At 40.4% G+C, this 18,285-nt stretch overlaps 1 protein-coding gene across 2 annotated transcripts in view; it reads left to right on the top strand.

Moving 5' to 3' along the window:
* The first annotated feature begins 3,709 nt into the window (after window positions 1–3,709).
* trip11 (thyroid hormone receptor interactor 11) overlaps window positions 3,710–18,285 on the top strand; it is a 47,638-nt gene continuing 33,062 nt past the window's right edge. For both annotated transcript variants that reach the window (XM_039742280.1, XM_039742279.1), the window contains exon 1: window positions 3,710–4,450. In XM_039742280.1, coding sequence (XP_039598214.1) covers window positions 4,312–4,450 — 139 coding nt within the window. In that variant the 5' untranslated portion in view covers window positions 3,710–4,311. The remainder of the gene's footprint in view (window positions 4,451–18,285) is intronic.

The raw sequence follows: 18,285 nt of genomic DNA, 5'->3' as shown, positions 1-18,285 counted from the left end.
GGAGAGGATTGTGAAACAAAACCCATTCAAAACTGTGGGGGAGATTCACAAAGAGTGGACTGCAGCTGGAGTCAGTGCTTCAAGAACCACCAGGCACAGACATATGCAAGACATGGGTTTCAGCTGTCGCATTCCTTGTGTCAAGCCACTCTTGAACAAGAGACAGCGTCAGAAGCGTCTCGCCTGGGCTAAAGACAAAACTGCTGCTGAGTGGTCCAAAGTTATGTTCTCTGATGAAAGTAAATTTTGCATTTCCTTTGGAAATCAAGGTCCCAGAGTCTGGAGGAAGAGAGGAGAGGCACAGAATCCACGTTGCTTGAGGTCCAGTGTAAAGTTTCCACAGTCAGTGATGGTTTGGGGTGCCATGTCATCTGCTGGTGTTGGTCCATTGTGTTTTCTGAGGTCCAAGGTCAACGCAGCTGTCTACCAGGAAGTTTTAGAGCACTTCATGCTTCCTGCTGCTGATGAACTTTATGGAGATGCAGATTTCATTTTCCAACAGGACCTGGCACCTGCACACAGTGCCAAAGCTACCAGTACCTGGTTTAAGGACCATGGTATCCCTGTTCTTGATTGGCCAGCAAACTCGCCTGACCTTAACCCCATAGAAAATCTATGGGGTATTGTGAAGAGGAAGATGCAATACGCCAGACCCAACAATTCAGAAGAGCTGAAGGCCACTATCAGAGCAACATGGGCTCTCATAACACCTGAGCAGTGCCACAGACTGATCGACTCCATGCCACGCCGCATTGCTGCAGTAATCCAGGCCAAAGGAGCCCCAACTAAATATTGAGTGCTGTACATGCTCATACTTTTCATGTTCATACCTTTCAGTTGGCCAACATTTCTAAAAATCCTTTTTTTGCATTGGTCTTAACTGATATTCTAATCTTCAGAGATACTGAATTTGGGACTTTCATTAGTTGTCAGTTATAATCATCAAAATTAAAAGAAATAAACATTTGAAATACATCAGTCTGTGTGTAATGAATGAATCTAATATACAAGTTTCACTTTTTGAATGGAATTACTGAAATAAATCAACTTTGTCATGATATTCTAATTTTATGACCAGCACCTGTAATTAATCTCTACCAAAGTGATTGAAAGGCCAAAATGTGGAGGGAGGCAGGATCTGCTCATGATCCAAAACTAAAAAGCTCATCTGTTAAGCATGATGGTCTCAGGGCTTGGGCTTTGTGATGGTAGCAGTAGAATGAATTTAGAAGTCTACAGAAATAATCTGTCTGCCAATTCACATGTAAATGCATCCAAACTAATTGGGAGGAACTTAGTCATGCAGCAAGACAATAATCCCAAACACCTTGCCAACTCAACAAAGGACATCTTCAGGTGGGGAGAAGGTGAAAGGTTTTAGGTTGGCCAAGTCAATCAGCAGACCTTAGCACAATCGAGCCTTTCACCTCTCGAAGAGCAAAGAACACTCAAAACAAAAAACAACTGAAAAAGGAGCAGAACAAAGGAAGAACCCAACCATTTTGTGATGCCCATAAGTCACAGGCTTGATGCAGTTGTTGCAAGCAAGGTATTTGCAACCAAATATTAAGTGTCATTTACTTTAAGGCTGCTTCTGTATTTTTTACTCCTATACTTTATACTCCTATACTTGACTAAAGGAAAAACAACACCATGGCAGCATCACATTCTGTATCAATGGTTCTGCTGTAGAGATTATAAAGAATGCCAAATTCGTCTGTGTGCACATTACTGACATCTTCACATGGACTAGTTGTACCAATTGCCTAACTAAAAAGGTCCAACATAGACTACATTTGTGGAGGCGACTGAAGCAAGCAAGCCTCCAATCTCCCATTCTCACCATGTTTTACAGAGGCACCATTAAAACTGTTCTAACCTTTTGCATTACGGTCTAGTATGGACATTGCCGCATGTCCAACCACAAGAGACTGAAGAGAATAGTGAGGTCGGACAATGCCAGTCAAAGCTAATTTGGACAATGCTCCTGGTGGTCCCTTGTGGATAGTCAGTATAAATAGACTTTGACCACCTGTTTCTGGCCACCCTCAGTATCTGGAGTATGCACAAAATGGCAGATCTTTATATAAATACACTGGACTTTAAAGAGGGCATGTATCTTTACTTTCATAAACAGTGCAGGTAACAGTAACCACTCAATAAAATCATGTCAGATTTGGATGACCCCTGGGGCGGGGATGTCCCTTCAGTGGCTGGAGCATGCGCCCCGTAACATTCATAAATGGAGCACCCAAATATCTTCAGTATATAACAAAAACGAATTGGCCTGTTAGAGGTGACTATAACTTTGAATCCACTATCATCTCTTATGTTTTTTCCATCCATCCTTCCATCCTCTTCTGCTTATCCGGGGTCAGGTCGCGGGGGCAGCAGCTTAAGCAGAGAGGCCCAGACTTCCCTCTCCCTGGCCACTTCTTGCAGCTCTTCAGGGAGAATCCCAAGGCGTTCCCAGGCCAGCTGGGAGACATAGTCCCTCCAGTGTGTCCTGGGTCTTCCCCAGGGCTTCCTCCCGGTTGGACGTGCCCGGAACACCTCACCAGGGAGGCGTCCAGGAGGCATCCTGATCAGATGCCCGAGCCACCTCATCTGACTCCTCTCGATGCGGAGGAGCAGCGGCTCTACTCTGAGCCCCTCACAGATGACTGAGGTTCTCACCCTATCTTTAAGGGAAAGCCCAGACACCCTGCGGAGGAAACTCATTTCAGCCGCTTGTATTCGCGATCTCATTCTTTCGGTCACTACCCATAGTTCATGACCATAGGTGAGGGTAGGAACGTAGATCGACTAGTAAATTGAGAGCTTTGCCTTACAGCTCAGCTCTTTTTTCACCACGACAGACCGATGCAGAGCCCGCATCACTGCAGATGCCGCACCGATCTGCCTGTCGATCTCACGGTCCATTCTTCCCTCACTCGCGAACAAGACCCCGAGATACTTGAACTCCTCCACTTGGGGCAGGATCTCTCCCCCAACCCTGAGAGGGCACTCCACCTTTTTCCAGCTGAGGGCCATGGTCTCGGATTTGGAGGTGCTGATTCTCATCCCAGCCGCTTCACAGTCAGCTGTGAACCGTTCCAGAGAGAGCTGAAGATCACGGCCTGATGAAGCAAACAGGACAACATCATCTGCAAAAAGCAGTGACCCAATCCTGAGTGCACCAAACCGGACCCCTTCAACACCCTGGCTGTGCCTAGAAATTCTGTTCATAAAAGTTATGAACAGAATCGGTGACAAAGGGCAGCCCTTTTATGTTATTAAACCTCTTATGTTTTTTGACATTTATAATCTACTTGGGCAAGACTTAACAAATAGAATGTAACCTTTGCCTTTACTGCCCACTCCGTGTTGTCATTAGTTTGAAGGAATCATTTCTTAAGAGTTATGTAATTAAACTAAACAGTGTAATGCTATAATATTTTAATTTAGTTGTGTTATAGCTAATTACTTTTTCTTTTCAAAAGCTATGAGAATGTACCTGAATGAAACCTAGTTAGCTATCCTTAATGGATCATGGCGCGCTTCCTTGGTTTTTAATTTTTGCCGCCCTCACACACGCGCGTTTTCAGTGTACGTAGAGGGCAAAACTCCTCCCCTCGGAAGTCAGACGTAATAAAAATGAGGAGATGATAACGGCAAGTTCAGATGTCTGATGTGTGGAATAGTGGGGTCAGCCGACTTTCTCCGGACGAATTCTCACTTTCCTGCCCTGAAATCGTATTATCTAATAGATCGGTTTTCAGTCGGCAGTTTTTTTCTTTTTTAATTTGTAATTGACGATCAAATTTGTATCGTCATATACGAAATCGTCATGTGCTCTCCGCAATTGAATTGTTCTGGAATATGCAGGGTTTTTCTTCCCGTGCTTGACAAACAACATCAGTTAAATGATGCTCGAATAAAATAAACTTCCCTGCGCGACGGCTTGAAGACACGCCTCTTTGGAATGAAAACTGCCAGAGAAAGCAGCGCGAACACTAGAGTGGAAGTTTTGTTGGTCCGCCAATGGCCCAGGGTGCCGCGCGGGGCGGCTGTCCACGTCCCCCCTGAGAGAACGAGACAAGGGCCGACATGGCAGTCGTCGAGTTGGCAGCTATCGCTTATCTTAGTTTGCCGGGTCGTTTGTAGGCTTTCTTTTTGTACTTGTACTTTTCTGTGGAATGGCGCTTTTATCGATGCGTGACTCACCGGGCGAAGTGCAGTTGTAGACAGGGGCGACGCAACTTGTGGACTTAAAAAAAATAAAACACCAAAACATCTCCCCCTGCGTTTCTGTCGACCGGCATTAAAACGATGACATCCTGGTTAGGGGGGATTGGCTCTGGCCTCGGCCAGTCGCTGGGCCAAGTGAGCGGCAGCCTGTCGTCCTTTACTGGTCATATCTCGAGTTTCACTAAGGACATGCTATTGGAAGGGACTGAAGAAGTGCCAGGTAAGATATCCTCTTTTAAATAATGTAGCGTAGCTGGTATTAATATGACCTCAAACAGACGCTTCAAATGTGGATATAGATGTGTAATATAGATATTGTTGTCTTACAACTTTCCTTTATAGTTTGTGCAGTAAATATATGTGGGTCTTCTGTGTCTGAAGGCGTGGCTGCGTGTGCTGTGGTCTAACATGTCAGCATGTGTATTTGTGCCAGCTGTGCTCCACTGCTTCCATCTGCACACACTCTACGTCTGATTACACTTTCCCGTGAGTACCTACGCATACATTGGCCAGATGTGTGTCTGTCTGCGCCACCAGTGGTCCACTGCTTTCGTCAAGATGCTGGTCAGCGGCGGTTGCTGTCAAAAATGAATTGTATATAATTGCACTTATGAATTTAGTTTGTTAAAACCGTATGTAGTGGACTGTTTCCCAACCAGGAGTATTCGTACCACTAGGGGTACCTGATGTGTAAATTTGTGTCAAAACACGTTCGCTATATTTGTTGCTTACAACATAATAAACGTATAAGTAAATAAGTAGTGAAGTTAATTTCTGCCACATTTTTTCTCCATAGTCCCCTGTCTACGTTACTGTACAGTACATGCCTCATTTAGTTCCCCTCTGGAATGGTCACTTGTAACTCCACTTGCTGGGACTGAGAAAAGATAATTTGTTGATTGATACATATTGTGAGTTCCTAGGGCTTTCATGTTTTTTATGGATTTAAAAGGTGCAGGTCCGCCGTAGCTGTAATGATCTACTTGTTGATGAAATACTAGCAAACATTTCCATGAAGACAGCCCATCCATAATGGCACCTCTGCACCAATCATCCCTTCTTTGTTGGTAGGATGCACTTTTTCCAATGAAAATTTGTCAGAATTCAATCTAAGTCAAAATAATCTCTGCCAAAGCTCTTGCAGTATTTGCTACTTGTGGCTAAGTTAAAGTAACTTTATTCTGTTGCAGAGGAGCTTATTCTTCTTGTCTCCATAATTCTGGTGGAGATGGTGGTTGATAAAAAGCAGGGTGATACTCTTAAGATGGTTCCATCAACAAATGATACCTTCAGCCAGTGGATTGATAAATTGCCTATAATGTCTCCTTTTGGCATATAAACTGAAACAAGCAGGTCAGTTTGCATTGCAACTAGACGAATAGACATTAGTGCCTAGACACAACTGTTTAGATGTTATTTGTATAAGTCTGTCATAAAAGTGTATTCTGTCTTGTTGTCTTTCCTGTTAAGTGTCTTGCAAGTGAAAATATTTTTAAAGTAAAAGACTTTTCTTTGTTTTTTAAGGTCAGATTGATTGATTGGAAAATGTACATTCACGTATGTAATGATGGGGCATTAGTGATGACAGGGAGGTTGCACAGGCTGTCTGGGCTTGTCAGGAAGGTAAATCTGGACATAGTATGGATGCACTGTAATATTTACTGGGAGGCACTGGCCATTAAAAGAATATGGCCTGAGTTAAACACCATTTTCAATAATGCGGTTAGATAGATAGAACTTTGTTCCCAGGATGAAATTTTGCTTTTTCCAGAAGCTCTTAAACTGATTACCATCTTCCAGTCCAGACTTGTAAATCACAGATTGATTCAAAGTTTTTTTTTTTTTTTCCAAGACTGTGGATCAACACATGAACAACTACTTCATATTGATATCCGATGGCTGTCACGTGGCTAAATGCTGGTCAGACTGTTTGAACTTTGTGTAGAGCTATGCACCTTCGTGCACACACATGCTGCTCTATTTAAAGACACACAGTGGGTAGCATGTCTGGCATGATTTGCTGATGTGTTTGCAAAACTCAGTGAAGCTGGTTTCTCATTACAAGGTAAGGACACACTCATCCTGAATATAAACGACAAGCTGAATGGATTCATGAGGAAGGTTTAATTGTGAAAGGCCAAGTGTAAGGGTGGAGGTGTGACCTGGTTCCAAGGACTTGGTGCCAATTTTACCAGCATTGATACAGACAAAACTCTAGTAGTGAAAGGGTGTAGTGTGACAAGAAGAGACCCGAGACATTGTAAAGGTTTGAGGTAGCCACCCGTATAATGTGTTCCTGGCTGCAAAAGTCAAAGGTTTGGTAGCAAGTAAAGTTTACAAGACCGTCCAAAACAGAACTGAATTCCAGAGGAGGGGAGTGAGGCTTTATAGGAAGTCTTGGGGAAATGATGTCGTCCCTGGGTGGCCAGGGCCGGAAGTGATGTCGTCCTCAGCATAGACATATATAGATAGATGCCATATTCACTGTGTTGCCCAGTCGACACGATACGTCAGCGCATCCGCCACAGTGCAAGTGGCAAAAGTACCGTTTAAACTAATACAGGTAGGCGTGGAAACTGGGTTTCCTGATGAAGAAACAATGACGTTTAAAAGAGTATCGTTTACATACAACAGATTTTGGTGAATCGTTTAAATACAATTATTTATATCCATTTATACGCTAGTAATGGAAATGATTTAATTCCTCCCATATAAGTAACATTTCTCAGACTGCTGTTTTCAATCTCTGAAACATTTCTAGACTTCGTCCTGTTCTTACGCAACACAGTACTGAAGTATTGGTTAATGCCTGCGTCACCTCATGTATAGATTATTGTAATGCTGTTCTATCCGGCATCCCACAAAAATGTATCCATCGCTTACAACTTCTTCAAAATTCTGCTGCCGGGATAATAACCTGCTGTTCTAAATCCACTGAACCTACTACACCGATTCTCTCTCAACTTCACTGGCTCCCTGTTCACTACTGAATACAATACAAAATACCGCTCTTAACATTTAAAGCTCTCCACAGTCTTGCTCCCCCGTACCTCACTGATCTCTTACAGACTTGCACTCCTCTCGCACACTCAGATTCTGTAATTTGAGGGTCTTCAGTTTGGCAATATGGTGCAGCCTTAGTTTGTGGAAGACGGACAGAACTAAAGACATGAGCATAAAATGATGGTTGTCAATTTCAAACTGTGTTTCCTCAATGCACTCCTTATGAAAAAAACACATCATCTCAACCAATCTCAGCCCGAACAAACTGACTAAGTGACTAACAACGTTTAGCCAAAACGTTGCATGGAGGCTAACTTGAGCCTGTTCAGCCTTTCCTATGAAATGTAAACCCCCGGGATCTGGTTTGGAGCGTACAGTGGTTTGTACAATCCCAAGCAGCACATGCGTGAGGCAGCTTTATCCATTACTTCACTCCACAGCAGTGCCACTCGCAATATGACGTTGACGTATGATGTTGCTGGTCATGTGGCATCTTGTAATTCTATGTCTATGGTCTCCGGGGCCGGAAGTGATGTTGTCCTCGGGGCTGGGACCTGAAGTGGGGTGTCCCGAGTCAAGGCAATGGCTCCTTGTGGGATTTCCCGGAAAGGTCTGCAGGGAACTTAGAAAGAGCGTTAGTGCACCCTGCCTCCTATTCACACGTGTGTGACAGTAGGCACATGTAATCAAGCTTGAGAGTTAACTGAACTCATAATTCACTGACACTAAATACAAATCTGCTAAACTGGACTAGGTTAGGAATCCTTTCATTTTGACTGAGAACAATAGCAACCTCCTTATCAGACTGCAGAAACAGTTGATGAAGGTGACCTCAGATTATGGCCTGAAGATGAAACATATAGAGGAGAAACTAATACAGATCTGGTGTAATGTGGAAAAGGAATACCCTGAGCTGGGCAAATATGCTCCTAATGAATTTTTACCTTTTGGATCAGCCTATTTATTTGAAAAGACTTTCTCACCTTTGGCACAAATAAAAACCACACAAAGGAACAGACTGAATGTAGAAAAGAATCTTATTATTGCTCTGCCCAGACTACCCCGAGAACTCACAACAAGTGCCTCAAACTGACTGACTCACTAACTCACTCACTGACTCATCACTAATTCTCCAAGTTCCCGTGTGGGCAGAAGGCTGAAATTTGGCAGGCTCATTCCTTACAGCTTACTTAAAAAAGTTGGGCAGGTTTCATTTCGAAATTCTACACGTGATGGTCATAACTAGAAGCTATTTTTCTCCATTTACTGTAATGGAGTTGAGCTTGAAAGCCACCATATTGAATTTTCCAAACGTCACTAATTCTCCAACTTCCTGTGTAGGTAGAAGGCTGAAATTTCGCAGGCTCATTCCTTACAGCTTACTTACAGAAGTTAAGCAGGTTTCATTACACGTGTACATATATACACACACACACCTATACTAATAAAAGGTAAAGCCCTCACTGACTGACTGACTCACTGATTTACTCACTGACTCATCACTAATTCTCCAAGATCCCGTCTGGGTAGAAGGCTGAAATTTGGCAGGCTCATTCCTTACAGCTTACTTACAAAAGTTGGGCAGGTTTCATTTTGAAATTCTACGTGTAATGGTCATAACTGGAAGGTATTTTTCTCCATTTACTGTAATGGAGTTGAGCTCAAAAGCTGTGGGGGCGGAGTTTCGTGTGACATCATCACTCCTCCCACGTAATCACATGAACTGACTGTCAACGCAGTGCGTAGAAAACCAGGAAGAGCTCCAAAAAGCGCTGAAGAAAACATGCATTATATAATTGAGAAGGCAGCGAAACAATAAGAAGCGAGCGAGTGACATATACAACCATATTCATGAGTGCTGCTACTTCGGAAACAAAGCACGGTGTAAACCTAAAGTTTAAATTAAGTTCATAGACAGGCTGCCGCTGGCGTTTGTCATGCCCACGGGTAATGCGGGATACAAGTTTAATGAGAGGACGCAGGATATAAACGAGAGTTTTGATTACTTTGTAACTAAGTTAAAATTGCACGTGAACGGCTGTGCTTATGCAAATTCTGAGAGACTGTGTTTGTGGGGGATTGACAGTTAAGGCGGGTGGGGAGTCACGTCATCATCTCCCCTCCCATTCACCTCATTTCACTCTGAGCTGAGCTCCGCAGCTAACGCACGCAGTGTTACGGAAGCGACTTTGTGGCGCTGCCACCAAATACTCACAGAAAAATCCACAAGTTAATACACACGCTGTCTCTACAGTTTCTCCACACTGAATCCTTCAGGCACTACTTACAAAAGGTTACATTGACAATCGTGTTACGTTATTTTTAAAATGTTTCCTTTTCTTAGCACAAGCACAGCTGAGAAGCTTCGATGCATGTGCTCCATAATGCGTTAAAAAATCACACATTTAATCACACTTTGCAATACAAGCAAAGGGGAACTTCTGTCAATGCATGATTTCCTGGTACACCGATTACATTAATCAGCGCTTCCCGATTCATTTTACCCTCGCACACCCTTGGTTTGATAAGAAGTATGAAAAAATATGAGGTTAACACAGAAAAACAGATCACCAATTGAAGCTTTATGAATAATCGATTCGCCATCAATAATTGTTTTGGTAAAACCATACTCAGTGTAATCCTCCTTCCATTTTATAATTTTTCCGCCATGATTAAATGAACGGTAAAAAAGTAAGAGCGAAGCGAGGGTGACTTATTCAGGCAGGCAGGCGACAGCTCAATAGCTCGAATTTGGATATAAGTAGATTCTATTTAGTCTCCAGAAATATCTTTGGTAGGAATGGAAGTTGAATTTAGTCTTTAAATTTGTATGGTAAAGAAAAAGTTATGCAATGATGACTAAATTTTAACTATATAAAGTCAAAACTTGTATATATAAAGTCATTCCCGAATATATAAAGTCAAAACTTGATTATATAAAGTCAGCGTCGGAATATACAAAGTCAGCGCTGGAATATCCATCCATTTCCCAACCCGTTGAATCTGACCACAGGGTCACGGGGGGTCTGCTGGAGCCAATCCCAGCCAACACTGGGCAAGGCAGGAACCAATCCTTGGCAGGGCGCATGCATCATTTTCAAAACATTAAACGAACAGTGTTTTTTTAATTTATTTTTCTGAATACGTTTTTGTTAACTTACTTCAGTTCAGAGTCGTTTCAATCAATATATTTTGACTTTCACTTTATATATTCAGGAACGAGTTTATATACTCCGATGTTGACTTTATATAATCAGGAATGACTTTATAAATTCCGACGCTGACTTTATATATTCAGGTTTTGACTTTATATATTCCAGCAATGACTTTATGTATTCAACTTTTGACTTTATATATTCAGAAACAAGTTTGACTTTATATATACCGACGCTGACTTTATATATTCAAGTTTTGACTTTATATATTCACAAAATCAATGTATTTGCCTGTTTGGCACCCCATAGTATATGTGTGTGTGTATATATGTACACATGTATGTATGTATGTAATATGTATATATATACTAGAAAAATACCCGCGCTTCGCAGCAGAGAAGTAGTGTGTTAAAGAAGTAATGAAAAAGAAAAGGAAACATTTTGAAAATAACGTAACATGATTGTCAGTGTAATTGTTTTGTCACTGTTGTGAGTGATGAGTGTTGCTGTCATATATATATATATATATATATATATATATATATATATATATATATATATATATATATATATACACACACACACACATACTGCTCAAAAGAATTAAAGGAACACTTTTTAATCAGAGTATAGCATAAAGTCAATGAAACTTATGGGATATTAATCTGGTCAGTTAAGTAGCAGAGGGGGTTGTTAATCAGTTTCAGCTGCTGTGGTGTTAATGAAATTAACAACAGATGCACTAGAGGGGCAACAATGAGATGACCCCCAAAACAGGAATGGTTTAACAGGTGGAGGCCACTGACATTTTTCCCTCCTCATCTTTTCTGACTGTTTCTTCACTAGTTTTGCATTTGGCTACAGTCAGTGTCACTACTGGTAGCATGAGGCGATACCTGGACCCTACAGAGGTTGCACAGGTAGTCCAACTTCTCCAGGATGGCACATCAATACGTGTCATTGCCAGAAGGTTTGCTGTGTCTCCTGCACAGTCTCAAGGGCATGGAGGAGATTCTAGGAGACAAGCAGTTACTCTAGGAGAGCTGGAGAGGGCCATAGAAGGTCCATAACCCATCAGCAGGACCAGTATCTGCTCCCTTGGGCAAGGAGGAACAGGAAGAGCACTGCCAGAGCCCTACAAAATGACCTCCAGCAGGCCACTGGTGTGAATGTCTCTGACCAAACAACCAGAAAGACTTCATGAGGGTGACCCAAGGGCCCCATGTCCTCTAATGGGCCCTGAGCTCACTGCCCAGCAGCATGCAGCTCGATTGGCATTCGCCATAGAATACCAGAATTGGCAGATGCACCACTGGTGCCCTGTGCTTTTACAGATGAGAGCAGGTTCACCCTGAGCACATGACAGAAGTGAAAGGGTCTGGAGAAGCCATGGAGAACATTATGCTGCCTGTAACATCATTCAGCATGAGCAGTTTGGTGGTGGGTTAATGATTGTCTGGGGAGGCATATCCATGGAGGGTCACACAGACCGCTACAGGCTTGACAAAGGCACCTTGGCTGCCATTAGGTATCAGGATGAAATCCTTGGACCCATTGTCAGACCCTATGCTGGTACAGTGGCTCCTGGTGCACGACAATTCCTGGCCTCATGTGGTGAGAGTATGCAGGCAGTTCCTGGAGGATGAAGGAATTGATACCATTGACTGGCCACCACACTTTCCTGACCTAAATCCAATAGAACACCTCTGGGACATTATGTTTTGGTCCATCCAATGCCACCAGGTTGCACCTCAGACTGTCCAGGAGCTCAGTGATGCCCTGGTCCAGATGTGGGAGGCGATCCCCCACAACACCATCTGTCATCTCATTAGGAGCATGCACCGATGTTGTCAGGCATGTATACAAGAACACAGGGGCCATACAAAGTGCTGCGTACAATTTGGAGTTGCAGCAATTAAATTTTGGCAAAATGGACTAGCCTGCCACATCATTTTTTCGCTCTGATTTTTGGGGCGTCTTTGAATTCAGGGCTCTGTAGGTTGATCATTTTCATTTCCATCAAACGATGTGGCATCCTTTCATTCCTAACACATTACCCAGTCTATATCAGTATAGATATCCAGGAGGATTTCTTTTTCCCATTGAGATCTGATGTGTTTTCAAAGTGTTCCTTTAATTTTTTTGAGCAGGATAGATATAGATATATAGATATGAGAACAACACTCATATCAATGACAAAACAATTCCATTAACAATCATGTTCCGTTATTTTTAAATATTTTCCTTTTCTTTTTCATAACTTCTTTAACACAATACTTCTCCACTGTGAAGCGCGGGTATTCTGCTAGTAATATGAATAATAGACAGGTTAAAATCTGTGTAAATGAACACATTTAAAATAATACCAGTTTGATGTGAATGAAGGGGGAACTTTGGTCATTTTAAAAGGATTTAGCTGGTGCATAAGATTAAAAAAGGCTTCTTCTGGATTCAATAACTAGGAGGACCAATAACGAACACTGAACTTATTGTAACCTTCATGAAACCAGTTTATGATGACATTTGCTTTTGACTTGGAATATTTATCATGGTGGAAGTAGCCATTAGAAGATGGCTAAATTGTGGCCATGATGGGAATTCACATGGTCAACAACCATACTCTAATATGCTATAGTATTTAAGTGATGATTGATTGTTATTAACGGGCCAAACATTTGCCATGAAAACATTCTCCACACGATTACACCTCCACCACCAGCCTGGATTGTTGATAAAAGGCAGATTGGATGCATAGACTGATACTGCTGGTGCTAACTTCTGACCATACCACCTGTATGTCTCCGCAGAAATTGAGATTCATCAGACCAGACTATGTTTTTCTAGTCTTCAGCTGTTCAGTTTTGGTAAGCCTTTATCCATTGCAGCCTCAGCTTTCTGTTATTGGCTGACAGGAGTGGAACCCAACATTTCTCTTCCCATTCCAGTAACTTCGTCTGTCTCCAATCTTGGAATCAAAATGGATACGTTCCTGAAAATGGATGCTCAAGTCAACAGCACAGTAAAATCCTGCTTTTTCCATCTAAGGCGAATCGCCAAACTCAAGCCTATTCTTTCTAACCACCTCCTGGAATCAGTAATTCATGCATTCATTACGTCCCGGCTTGACTACTCTAATTCCTGCCTTTTTGGTATCAGTAAAGCCACGCTTTCTAGACTCCAACTGGCTCAAAATGCGGCTGCAAGGCTTCTAACTGGAAGTAGCAGAATCCAACACATTTCACCGATTTTGAAAACCCTACATTGGCTGCCGGTTAGATTCAGAATCGATTTTAAGATTCTCCTCCTAACTTATAAGGCATTAAACGGTCTAGCCCCCCGCCTATTTGAGTGTCTTGCTCCATTGTCACAATCCCCCTCGTGTTCTTAGATCCGCAGATCAGCTGCTCCTAACCGTTCCCAAGGCACGTTTTAAAGCTCGCGGTGAAAGGGCTTTCTCCGTCTGTGCACCCAGGCTCTGGAACTCCCTGCCCTTAGTGGTTAGGCAAGCCGCTTCAGTCGCCACATTCAAATCTCGCCTAAAACGCACTTCTTCACATTGGCTTTTAATTCTTAACCTGTTTCATTTTCCACTTGCCTTTTGCTATTGTCTCTATTTTATTTGGTCCCTTGACCTGTTTTTAGTATCTCTGTTTTAATTCTCTCTTAATGTTTATTTTTAATATTTTGCTTTTAGTCCTGTTTGTTGTAACTGTACAGCGCTTTGGTCAGTTGTAATGCTGTGTTTTAAGCGCTCAACAAATAAATATGGTATGGTATGGTATGAACTTCTGCTCTTGTAGCCGATCTACCTTAAGATTAGACGTATTATGCATTCTGAGATGCTTTTCTGCTTACGACAGTTGTACAGAAAGGCTACGGTAACACAGATAACCATTCTGTCAGTTCAAAATAGTCTCTCCATTCTCCTCTGACCTCTTTCATCAACAGGACCACCACTTATTGGATTTTTTTATTTTTTAAATATGTCATTCAAAATAAACTCTAGAGACCGTTTACGAAAATTTCAGAAGTTACAGAAATAATCAAGCCAGGAAGTCTGGCACCAAAAATCATGCCTAGGGTCAAAATTACTGGGTTCAGATTTTTGTTCCCCTTTTATGGTGTGTGTTATGACCTTAAACTGAAGCTCTTGATCTGTATCTGCATTATTTTAGGCATTGTACTGCTGCCACATGATTGGTGCATTAAATAAGGTCGTTCATAGGCAGGTGTACAGGTGTTCCTAATAATTTGCTACAGGAATGTATATCTGAGCCTGCCACAATCAGCTTTGTCTTGTGTTCACGCTTGTCTTCATCAGCCGTGGCTTTATCTGATCCTGTAAAATGTTGCTTTCCCAAATACTGTAAAGGCAAAGCACACTTAACACCACATATTTATTTTCGTATGGACTTAAAAGAGTATATTTGTTTTATGTAGATTTTTATAACATCTACTGATATTAATACATATAAATACTAAACTAGCCATGGTACCTTTTGAAGACAAGTAATAGAATAATTAAATCATATTTGCTCTTTTTTGCCTTGTTTGTGCTCTCGGCACTGTTCCTTTCTCAAGCACATTCTCTTAAAGCCTGCTTCTCAGACTCTTGTCATTATTTTCGAGGCATCATTTTCACCTCCTGTCCGGTTTTGTACTTCCTGTCTTTAATGTTGACTCTCTCGCAGTGCCTCCTCCACTTTTTTTTCTCCTCCACATGTATCACACATTAGTACTTCTTCTTTTGTCGTGTCCCCAATGCCAAACTGACTGATCACCCCAACCCCAAACTGATCAGATTTCTCAAAAGAGTTTGGACACTCAGACCTTAGTGTTTTATTATATAGTAGATGAGTGTGACATTTTTCATAATATCTTTATTTTGCAGTAGTAATTCATCTTTAATGTAACTCTAATCTACTTTCCACACTATTACAATTTTCTTAATTTTTTTTTATACTGTTAATTTGTTATGGGAGCAAAATAAAATGCTGAATGAGTATTTGTGTTTTACAATATATGAAATAATTCATATTCATACTTGAGCCCTCAAGTCTTCAAATAATTTATTATGTGATGAATATAAATTTACATTAAATAATTGGATATCATATTTTTATTTAAATCTGTGTTAGTTAGATATCTACTTAGAAATCACACTGTTAAAATAATATTGTCAAAGCAATAAAAATGATTATGAATAAGCCAGGCCGAAGGTTCATGTCAAATACATTATCAGTTCAGAGTTTCTAGGGATATTTTACCATTGTAAAGTAGAGTGTTGAGAGCTGTATAAGGTTTTGTAATAATCATACTGTTTAATTGACTGATTCCTCTTCTTTAAAAACAATTTCCTATGTTCTCCTATTTAGGAACAACAAAACTGCCTTTCAAATTGGACTGCTCTCTGTGTTTAGGTTTTGAATAGCAGTGTGTGAAGGTTTTTCCACTTGATGATATTGTTACTTTTCATCCAACCAAAACAATATAATGAGACTAGCTGCAGTTTTCTCCTACATTTGTAAAGTGAACATCGAATAATCTCTGTCTATGCCTGGTAATGCCTGATCCAAAGCACTTGGAAAAATAAAATTCATGCATACACACTGTCTCAGTTATATCTAGTGAGACTTTGGCTATGCGAGTGTAACAGAAGGCCTGAGAAAGAAATTCACTAATTATTTTCAGTGATATAAAATGACCTTGAGGAACGTACAAAGATGAGTACATTACAGTATGTGTTAACCAGAGCTTAAAAAAGTTTTACATTCTTATTCTTTTTTCCTCCAAGACTAGTAATTTGTGATTACCACTCCTCTAAATTCCTGTTCTTAATTTGAAATGTTTTCAACAATGACACCCCTTTGCCCGCAGAGAGAGAGAGAGAGAGATGTATATAGAACACTTTTGTTTTTTTGTTTTTTTTTTGTAAAATAAAAAAATGTGTGGTATGTTTGTAATTCCATTTATGAATCCATTGAAATGTAAGTATGTGATCTTATCTAGTAGCAGTTGGTGCTGGCAAGAATAGGTTTTGACTTGGCTTGGGTTACCCCACCCCTCAACTGTTTGTGTGCTCATGTGGTATAGAACAGATGGGCAATGTGAATTTCCCAGTATGAAATTTTTAGTGAGCAGCTTTGAAAGTGTTAGGAAAAATTGAAGGAAGACTGTGCTACCAAAATTAGTCCAGCTATGACATAACCTGAGTTGTACAGTATAGTCACTAAGAAAACTTACAGCTCTAGAAAGTTTCAAAGTTTGACTCAGACCCCAACTTTCATATATGGTTTTTCTTGGTTATTTTACTATTCTGTAATAGCTGATACGTGTTAATTAATTGATGTTGTAAATTACGACGGACACCCTCCTGTTATTTACATTAGTATATGGAAATGTAGGTGCTAGTGAGTGAAGAGTCATTGAGATTGAGATACCACTGGGATCAGCATAAAAATTGAGTATGAGAGACCTTTTCAGTATCATGGTGTACAACAATGAGAAATGTGGGATGACATGCTGTCTATAGCTTGCAATCAAATTTCCATTAAAAGATGTATTTACTCTTAATGTGATCAAAGCTATTACATTATAAATTTCTGTCTTGTTTATATATGAAAAATCCAGTGGTAATGCTCTAATGATGCAATTTCTGAGTACCAGATGTTAAAAATATATTGAGAAAATGGAGCAAGCAGATGTGCAAAATGCAGTCAAAACTGACCATTATAGCACTGTGTGTGTGTATTTATGTATGGATATATATATTTGGATTTTTTGGACCAGGTGTTTACTGATTATAGGTTCAGATGAAAAGGAGCTGCACTATCTGAATGTCTGAACTATGTTTAATTGCTCATAGCCAAACTGTTTTGTAGAGAAGCAAGTTGTAAGCAAAAAGTAAGTTAGCTTTTTGAACTTGTATCTGAAGATTTTAATGTCTTATTTTGTTGTTGGTATTTTTTTACATGTTGCTCATTACTTCATTGACACATAACATTATGCAGTGTATGGGAGCAATAGGAGTATATATTGGAACATAATTAAAAAGCAGTTCCCCGCTCAGTTTTAACATGCATGTAATACACACATCCCCTGTAGATGCACTGGTAGTCAAAGTTGTTCAATAACTTTATTTGCATATTTAGCTTACAGGGTAACACATAGCTCAGTACTGGCGTCAACATTCTTGCAAAAAAGAATAAAGTTTAAAGTACATTTGTAACTGATATAATGGTGTCATTTTTATGAATCTGTTACACACTAAAACTGACAGATGTCACGGTCGAAGTAGTAGTCTTACTTATTTCAAGCACTTGAGATTCAAGGGCTGGATTCAAAGTCAGATAATAATTTTGCACCTCTGACTCCACAGTCCTGGATATACTATTGACCTGTCACCTCTTTAAATAAATAATATATGTGGTGGTTTTTGTATTTGCAGGAATACAATAAAGACATGCTTAATGCAGTTATTTTGCTTTAATTTTCAAGAAAAAAACATAGTAAATGTTTAATCCTCTTTCAGCAATTTAACATGAACCTTGCTCTTGTCTTGAAATGCTAAATGAAATTTGCATGAAAACAGCAAAGTAAGAAGTTGAAATGTCACAAACGGCATCATCAAAAATTTCCTTGGCACATGAACACAACAGTATTTCCAAGAACCTAACACAGTGGAAAAATTCCACTCTCCATTCTCTTAGGATAATTTTCTGTTTTACCACATGTGCTTTCTGCAGATGTGTAGTAATTTATGATGAATGAACAGTCAGCAAGTTGACTCATTAATTCCATTGGCTCAAATTAGGCCAAAATTACAGTTCTGTAAATGAATACATGTATAGCTCAAGTATTCAAATAATGAGCAATTAATTGTGCACTTTTTTGCATG

This window comes from Polypterus senegalus, chromosome 18, assembly GCF_016835505.1.
Source record: "Polypterus senegalus isolate Bchr_013 chromosome 18, ASM1683550v1, whole genome shotgun sequence".
NCBI classification, from domain to species: Eukaryota; Metazoa; Chordata; class Cladistia; order Polypteriformes; family Polypteridae; genus Polypterus; species Polypterus senegalus.
This window is presented reverse-complemented; position numbering and strand designations above follow the sequence as displayed.